Source organism: Myotis davidii, unplaced genomic scaffold, assembly GCF_000327345.1.
Source record: "Myotis davidii unplaced genomic scaffold, ASM32734v1 scaffold221, whole genome shotgun sequence".
NCBI lineage: Eukaryota > Metazoa > Chordata > Mammalia > Chiroptera > Vespertilionidae > Myotis > Myotis davidii.
The window spans coordinates 7,487,613-7,496,553 of record NW_006293349.1 but is presented as its reverse complement, the minus strand read 5'-3'; the positions used below and the strand labels follow the sequence as shown (position 1 = coordinate 7,496,553).

General features: G+C 36.5%; 1 protein-coding gene across 1 annotated transcript in view; it reads left to right on the top strand.

Moving 5' to 3' along the window:
• The window catches only part of SF3B1 (splicing factor 3b subunit 1), a gene marked incomplete at its 3' end in the record, with an annotated part of 35,080 nt that extends 26,139 nt beyond the window's left edge, over nucleotides 1-8,941 (top strand). Inside the window, exons 14-24 of the mRNA XM_006767117.2 lie at nucleotides 5-34; nucleotides 130-276; nucleotides 420-545; nucleotides 973-1,194; nucleotides 1,466-1,648; nucleotides 1,729-1,840; nucleotides 3,245-3,365; nucleotides 3,698-3,829; nucleotides 5,561-5,833; nucleotides 8,341-8,557; nucleotides 8,825-8,941. Coding sequence (XP_006767180.2) covers nucleotides 5-34; nucleotides 130-276; nucleotides 420-545; nucleotides 973-1,194; nucleotides 1,466-1,648; nucleotides 1,729-1,840; nucleotides 3,245-3,365; nucleotides 3,698-3,829; nucleotides 5,561-5,833; nucleotides 8,341-8,557; nucleotides 8,825-8,941 — 1,680 coding nt within the window. The remainder of the gene's footprint in view (nucleotides 1-4; nucleotides 35-129; nucleotides 277-419; nucleotides 546-972; nucleotides 1,195-1,465; nucleotides 1,649-1,728; nucleotides 1,841-3,244; nucleotides 3,366-3,697; nucleotides 3,830-5,560; nucleotides 5,834-8,340; nucleotides 8,558-8,824) is intronic.

The following is an 8,941-nucleotide window of genomic DNA, read 5'->3' as shown; positions in this document are numbered from 1 at the left end:
TCTATGGAAGGGTATCCGCCAACACAGAGGAAAGGTAGATCCACCAATTAGATTTCTTTTTCCTACTCGTTGAAGCTAACTCAGCTTAATTCCAATTTACTAAGTACATATATGTTTATTTTAAAATAGGGTCTGGCTGCCTTCTTAAAGGCTATTGGGTATCTTATTCCTCTCATGGATGCAGAATATGCCAACTACTATACTAGAGAAGTGATGTTAATCCTTATTCGAGAATTCCAATCTCCTGATGAAGAAATGAAGAAAATTGTGTTGAAGGTAATTGTCCCAAATTATTGTTGTTCCAGGTTTGTTCGTCCAAATTGGGTGTGTTTTATGGTTCAAAGAGAGTTTTTTTTTTTAAAAAAACCTCACATACTAAACCAGGACTGTGTTTACAATTATTGTTTTTAACCTTTTAGGTGGTGAAGCAGTGCTGTGGAACAGATGGTGTAGAAGCAAACTACATTAAAACAGAGATTCTTCCTCCCTTTTTTAAACATTTCTGGCAACACAGAATGGCTTTAGATAGAAGAAATTATCGACAGGTAAGCTTTCATTGTAAAAAAAAACTTAAAATCCTTTCCACTAACTTAATTTTTTAGCTAGTTTGAACGCATGTTACGTCCTATTTTTTTGCCCTGATTACCTCATAGTTTGTATGTGCCTGATTGTGAAAGGAGATGGGTTTTAGTCAGGTAAGTTCCACATTGATTGTGCATTCTAGTGTGCATAACCCAACTCTGACAATGAAATGCTTGGTCTGGCTGGGGAAATATGAATGTAATACCTTCAATCACCTCGACTTAGATGCAAGTGTAAATTATTTTGGTTATCTTTCTCTTAAGTTTTAGAAATAGGAGTTGATAGTTCTCAGCATGCTCACTAGCTGAATAGTATTTTTAGAACTTGTGCTTTCATGTTGTCTATTTCCAAAGAACAATCAATTCAATGCCACCCCTCCCCCCCTTTTAGTTAGTTGATACTACTGTGGAGTTGGCTAACAAAGTAGGAGCAGCAGAAATTATATCCAGGATCGTGGATGATCTGAAAGATGAAGCTGAACAGTACAGAAAAATGGTGATGGAAACAATTGAGAAGATTATGGGCAACTTGGGAGCAGCAGATATTGATCACAAACTTGAAGAACAACTGATTGATGGCATTCTTTATGCTTTTCAAGAACAGACTACAGAGGTAATGATACTAATTAGGGCAAGTTGCCACTGACTTTCATACTATAAAAAAGCATGTTATTTACCAACACATAACTAGAGAGTAATTGAATTTGAAATGTTCGTGTTCTCTTTCAGTTAGCTATGTGGAAATATTCTACCTTAAATTTTTACATATCATTTTGTTAAAAACTGAATATCAGTACATTTCAACCTTTTAGTCACAAACTGAATTCTAGTTCCCAATGAATGTAGCTTTTAAGATTTCAGTTTTCGTTTTTGTTTTTTTTTAGGACTCAGTAATGTTGAACGGATTTGGCACAGTGGTCAATGCACTTGGCAAACGGGTGAAACCTTACTTGCCTCAGATCTGTGGTACAGTTTTGTGGTTTTTAAATAACAAATTCACAAAAGTTAGGCAACAGGCAGCTGACTTGATCTCTCGAACTGCTGTTGTTATGAAGACTTGCCAAGAGGTAAACTTTTATGTCAGGTACTTACTTCTTCACCATATAGTTTAATGTGAATAGTAACCTTTTAACATTATTTATTACAGGAAAAATTGATGGGGCACTTGGGTGTTGTTTTGTATGAGTATTTGGGTGAAGAGTACCCTGAAGTATTGGGCAGCATTCTTGGAGCACTGAAGGCCATTGTGAATGTAATAGGTATGGAATTTGCTGGTCATGTAAGAATTTTTTTGTTTTGGTTTTTAACTTTCTTTTATTTATTTTTTAAGTAAATTATAGAATTATACTTGGGGGTTGAGTACTGATTTCTGGTACCTTTTTTTAAAGTACTTCAAAATTATAGTTAAGTCAGGGGGTGATGTCACAATAGTCTTATCTCCCAAACCCATTTATATTTTACTTTAAAAGAGAAAAGCGGGCAGATTTAGGACCTGCAGGAGAGGTGGGGTAGTCACAGCTCAGAAAGCGTCTTGCCTGAAATATATTTGGGGGCAGGAGGACAACGCTGAAGTTTTAATTTAGTTTCTTGGATAAAGTATATAGATCTATTCAACCTTGAATTAAGTGCTGATGGCAGGTTTTTCTGCTTTCTTTCAAGGGTTAGGAACATAACCAGGGAGAAAAGTGAATTGTTCAAGTTGTTTATCTTGTTTTTATTTATAGCCAATTCTTTATCCATTCAGTTTTCTAACCCAAACTAAAACCAAGTATATTACATTTACTTCTGGGTATTTTATCTTTTAAGTTCAGTATGCTGAAATAAATGGTCTTTTGTGTTTAATCCTTCATTATAATTGAATATGACTATTGCAAAAGTAACTTTTGTAGGGCAGGAAGTTAAAATAGCTGGCTGTGACAGGCACTGTATCCTTTTAGTAAGGGGTTTTTATGCAATATAGGGCATCTTTGAACTATTGCACTTACATATAATCCCCAATTCAGTCCTGTCCTCTGTACTTAAAGTAGCTACTTGGCCAAAAATCAGTTACTTGGCCACTTACGGGGCTCTAGTTTGCAGGGAGTTGTAAACCATATTGTTGGTGAGGGAAACATGGGAAAAGCAATGGAGAGAGAATCAGAGCAAGCAATTTTAGTTAGAGCAGGAGCCCCTGCCAGCTGCCTCCTTTTTTCTCTCTTCGTAGGTGTAAATACCACCCAAGTATGCCCTGCATTGCAGGGAGACTGGAGATCTGTTTGTTTTGCAGTTAAAGGGTAAGGGGGCCCTTTCTGGAAAATTTTGCTTTAATTTACATGTCTACCTCTGGCTCATTGTGTATGGCTGGAACATAAGCTGTCCCCATATTTAAATGTCAGTGTACAAAATACATTTCAGAACCAAATAAAACTTTTTGTTGTTGAATATCCATCATTCTTTAAATCACTTCACTAATTTCTTTCATTTCTATGCATAATCAAAAATTGTTAATAAAGAGTTAATGACAATTCTAAGTCTGGTCAGAATCTGGGCTTTTTTCTTTTCATAGGCAGCTGTAAGTTTATATTTATGCCTGGCCACATGTATTATATTGCTAAGTAAAAGGTAAAATGGACAGAGATTGCGGTTCAAATGTTAATTGACAGTGGGTTGGCTCTATTAAATAGGTATGCATAAGATGACGCCACCAATTAAAGATCTGCTGCCTAGACTCACTCCCATCTTAAAGAACAGGCATGAAAAAGTACAAGAGAATTGTATTGATCTTGTTGGGCGTATTGCTGACAGGTAAGAAATTAAACATTTTTATAAGTAGTATTGGTTTTCATATTTAAACACTTTATTTACTTTGCAAGTTTGCTTAACATTGCTAATGTGTGTATATATGGTTAGGTTGTCAGTATTAATATTTTCAGTGAAATTTCAATTTGGATGGTACTGGGGGGGTTAGCAATACAGTTTTAAGACTAAATTATCTTTTCTGAAGAGTAATAATTGCTTTTATTTAATGCTTAAAGTGAGTTGGTAAAAAAAAAAGTGAGTTGGTAATTGTGTTTTGAGAACTGGATTTGTAAATTTACCTTTTAAGACTTGCACAAAAATTTAACTTTTTTTTTTAGGGGAGCTGAATATGTGTCAGCAAGGGAGTGGATGAGGATTTGCTTTGAGCTTTTGGAGCTCTTAAAAGCTCACAAAAAAGCTATTCGTAGAGCCACAGTCAACACATTTGGTTATATTGCAAAGGCCATTGGGTGAGTACTATTTATTTCCATACACACACACATATATATGTATATTTTTTTAATCCTCACCCAAGGATATTTTTCTGTTGGTTTTTAGAGAGGGTGAAAGGGAAGGAGGAGCAGAGAGATAGAAAGAGGGAGAGAAAGAGAAACATCAATGTGAGAGACACATCGATTGGTTGCTTCCCGCACACCCTTGATTCAGGGCCCGGAATTGAACCCTTGACCCTTCAGTCTGTGGGCCAATGCTCTAATCTTTGAGCAAAACCAGCCAGGGCATTCATGTATTTATGTATGTATGTATGTATGTATTTTGTAGTAAACCTCTTGTGATGTTGAAAAATGCTTCCATTTCTGTAGAACTTTCTTTTAGGGCATAATGTGAGTAATGCAGTTGTGAAAGTATCTTATTTATGCACTAACCTTTAGTTATTGAAGTTTGAGTTAAAACAGGTGGAGGTTTTTGAATTTCGTTTAATCAGTTATTTTCAGAGAGGGAAACTACAACTCTCAATTTCAAATTTTTGTTGGTGCTTTTTTTGGATAATGCTTGAAATATTAAGGCCCGTTCTTAATTTAAAAATCAGCATAATTCAGGGCTTATGTTAGTGTTTTTAAAATATTTTTAAAAAATTAATCCACAGACTACTGAATTATGGCTATTAATAAATCTAAGGTTATTTGCTTCCATTTCTGTCAGAACCAAACTACAGTCATTGTAGAAAAATGAGGTACTACATGTACCATGTGGTTCGTTAGTAAATGAGTAAATATTTTCAAGCAATAAAACATAGCTAAAGTCATATTAGATGAAGTCTTCCACCACACCCCGTTTGGCATCAGTGTATTTAGCGTTAATTGTAGTCAAGAAATTCACAATGAATACTTGTTGTGCTAATGGTTATCCCCTGTGTCCCTGTAAGTTTGTGGTCAAATAATGCTTAAAGAAGGAGAATATTTAAGTAAATGTATTTGGGAGGGAAGATAGAAAAGGAAAAGATTTTGTGTGTTGTGGCATGGGTATTACTGTAAGGTTGCCTCATTCTACTGGCCATGGTTTGAACACTCAATCAATCTGACCATTTAATTAACCCCTTCCCCAACAATTTTTTTGTTAAAAACGTTTCTTTTTCAGACTAATTTTTTTATTTTGGTTCTATATAGTATTTTTTTTTTTGAATTCTTTTTTTTTTTTTAAATATTTTTTATTGATTTTACAGAGACCAGGTACATGCCCTTGACCGGAATCGAACCTGGGACCTTTCAGTCCGCAGGCCGACGCTCTATCCACTGAGCCAAACCAGTTTTGGCTATATAGTATTTTTGATGCTGGTTATGAAAACAGTTTGTAACTCGTCTTCCTATAAACCATATTTTTTTACCATATTTTCTTAGTATACTCGTCGACGACTGAAAAAGAACATTTTGTGAAAACAAGTATACACGTTTCTGCCGGGGAAGGGGTTAAATCTCCTTATATTTAAAGAAATTTACTTAAGGCTCAAAATTACTTTTGAAAGTGAATACATTTGAATTTTTCCTTAAAATGGGACATTTTAATTTAAATGAACTTCTTAAGTAGAAACAATGCCAGTGACTTGAGAATACTGTATTTTATCATAAAATTACTAAGTTCCCAGTGATTACTTACCGTAGTTTCATTTCTTTGCATTGTTCTTTTCCCTCTGAAAACCGTTCTGATCTGTAATCTAACAGTTTGCTGACATTTATTTTTTTCAGCCCTCATGATGTGTTGGCTACACTTTTAAACAACCTCAAAGTTCAGGAAAGGCAGAACAGAGTGTGTACCACTGTAGCAATAGCTATTGTCGCTGAAACATGTTCACCCTTCACAGTGCTCCCTGCCTTAATGAACGAATACAGAGTTCCTGAGCTCAATGTTCAAAACGGAGTTTTAAAGTCCCTTTCCTTCTTGTTCGAATATATCGGTGAAATGGGCAAGGACTACATTTATGCTGTCACACCATTACTGGAAGATGCTTTAATGGATAGGTAAGTGACTTGAGTGAAGTGCAAGAAATAGTTATAATTCTTGCTTTATTTTAGAATTTATGTAAATAATTATTATGGGACCTGTTAGTTATGATGTAGTTAAAAGGGGAATGCTCCTCTGCATGAAACGATGACTATTGTTATCTTCAAATAATATAAATGCTACAAGGGCCCCCTTCCCTTTCATATGTTAGACTACATACATTTTGAAGACCAGCAATTGATCAACTTTTATTTTAAAAATAACTAGTCGTAATAATTAGAGACGAGGAGCGTGGCCTTACTGGTGTGGCAGAGACCTGATCTTGTTAGCTTTTGTTACTGCAGACGAAGCAGAGATTTCTGTTGGGCTTTTGAACTACTGCACATAGCCGGCCAGAGCCACACTGTTCCCATTGTATGTCCCAAATTATTCAGATGGTGACCCGATACACTACTGCTTGAGTTATTTTTTTTTAATATATTTTACTGATTTTTTACAGAGAGGAGGGGAGAGGGATAGAGAGTTAGAAACATCGATGAGAGAGAAACATCGATCAGCTGCCTCCTGCACGCCTCCTAGTGGGATGTGCTTGCAACCAAGGTACATGCCCTTGACCGGAATTGAACCTGGGACCCTTGAGTCCGCAGGCAGATGCTCTATCCACTGAGCCAAACCGGTTAGGGCTGCTTGAGTTATTTGACAGTAGATTCCTGATACCTTTAACCATCTAGGACAATGATGGCGAACCTTTTGAGCTCGGTGTGTCAGCGTTTTGAAAAACCCTAACTTAACTCTGGTGCCGTGTCACATATAGAAATTTTTTGATATTTGCAACCATAGTAAAACAAAGACTTATAGTTTTGATGTTTACTTTATATATTTAAATGCCATTTAACAAAGAAAAATCAACCAAAAAAATGAGTTCGCGTGTCACCTCTGACACGCGTGTCATAGGTTCACCATCACTGATTTAGGACTAACATTTTTAAACACAAAAGTAATTAAGGGACATGTAAGGGATAGTTTAAGGTCTGAGTAGTAAGGGACTGTTTCATTGCCAATATTTTTCAGGAAAAATAAGTTACTCAAATTAGAGCCCATTCAGTTAGTTACTTGTTTACAGATTCAAGTTACTCATTAATGATCTTCCAAAAGGGAGACTTAACAGACTCAACAAGTTACCACAAGTAACTTGTAAGGCCTGGGGACAGAATAAGAATCTTTCTTTATAAGCCTGCCCAGCTGGACCTAGTAAAGTAGGAGTACGTCATACTTACTCCATATTCTTCAGTGAGATGTGTCTGTGCATCAGAGTGCAGTCACTGATGTGTGACTGAAGTTAAAAATCATGTGGAGGGGTGACAGTTGTCGAAAATTGCTAAGTGAAAAGGAAAAATATTTTAGTTGGGAAATGTATTAATGAGGAATACTGCCTTGCTATATATGAAGCTTAATATATTAAACGTTATTACAGTAGATAAAAGTAATAAGGATGCTAGTAAAGTTCAAGTATTTTTTTCCTTCTATCTTTAAGATACTCTACCTTTGAGGGCAAAGAGCATGAACTCATTTTTATGTCCCGGTTGTTCTGCCATTTGGTCGATTTGCATATTAGGCTTTTATTATATAGGATTTTAAATCTTCACCTGAAGATATTTTTTCCATTGATTTTGAGAGAGAGGGAAAGACTGAGAGAAATATCGATGTGAGAGAAACATAGATTGGTTTCCTCCTGTATGCACCCCGACAAGGGCCCAGTCCAGGGAGGAGCCTGCAACTGAGGTAGTGCCCTTGACCGGAATCGAACCCAGGACCCTTCAGTCTGCATGCCCACCCTTTATTCACTGAGCCAAACGGCTAGGACACCAAATTGCATTCTTCTTTTTTTTAAAAATATATTTTATTGATTTTATACAGAGAAGAAGGGAGAGGGAATAGAGAGTTAGAAACATCAATCAGCTGCCTCCTGCACACCCTCTACTGGGGATGTGCCTGCAACCAAGGTACATGTCCTTGACTGGAATCGAACCCGGGAGGGACCCTTCAGTCCACAGGCCGACGCTCCATCCACTGAGCCAAACCGGTTAGGGCCCAAATTGCATTCTTGAATGAATCTTAGAACATATGAGGTCAGGGATTTGATTTTAATTTTGTTATCTATTTTATCCTAGTATTGAATTACATCTAAAGATTTTCAATTTATAGAGTTTAAGATGTGATATTACTGTTATTCATTTAGTAGCCTACTAACATATACACTGCACAAGGCTCTCACAGCCTTACTCTTTTCAAAGGTCTGTTAGAAAATAATGGCTTATTTTTTAGCCCTGTTGAGATTTGAGTCATTAGAAGTTCTCAAGTAGAGCTATTAGCACTCTAAAAGCTTTCCATATCAGATGTCAGGTGTGAGGAGGAGGAGGACTCTGTTCCATGCACTGAACTTCAGTTAGTTTCTAATGGGTGGTGAATACTTCCAGTAAAACAAAGACTGTATCTAACAAAGAGATTTTTTTCCCCATTGCAGGGACCTTGTACACAGACAGACGGCTAGTGCGGTGGTGCAACACATGTCACTGGGGGTTTATGGATTTGGTTGTGAAGATTCGCTGAATCACTTGTTGAACTATGTATGGCCCAATGTGTTTGAGACATCTCCCCATGTAATTCAGGCAGTTATGGGAGCTCTGGAGGGCTTGAGAGTTGCTATTGGACCGTGTAGAATGTTGCAGTATTGTTTACAGGTAGGTGAAAGATTTTGAAAAGATAACAATGAAAAAAGTAATTTAGTTGAATTAAGTCACTGTTCCTAATTTTTAATGGGGTACATTGTGCCACATGGGACAACAATTGTGGGGAGGGGGAATTAGATTTTGTCTTTGCTCACTGCAGTTTTGTGCAGTTGTTCTGTCTTAAAGTGAAATTTTAGAATCATGTATTTATGGTTTGTTGTGTTACGGTTGTGTATGTTCTTTGAAAATTGAAATAATGTAATCTTTTAATTATTCTAGGGTTTGTTTCACCCAGCCCGGAAGGTCAGAGATGTGTATTGGAAAATTTACAACTCCATCTACATTGGTTCACAGGATGCTCTCATAGCACATTACCCAAGAATCTACAATGATGAT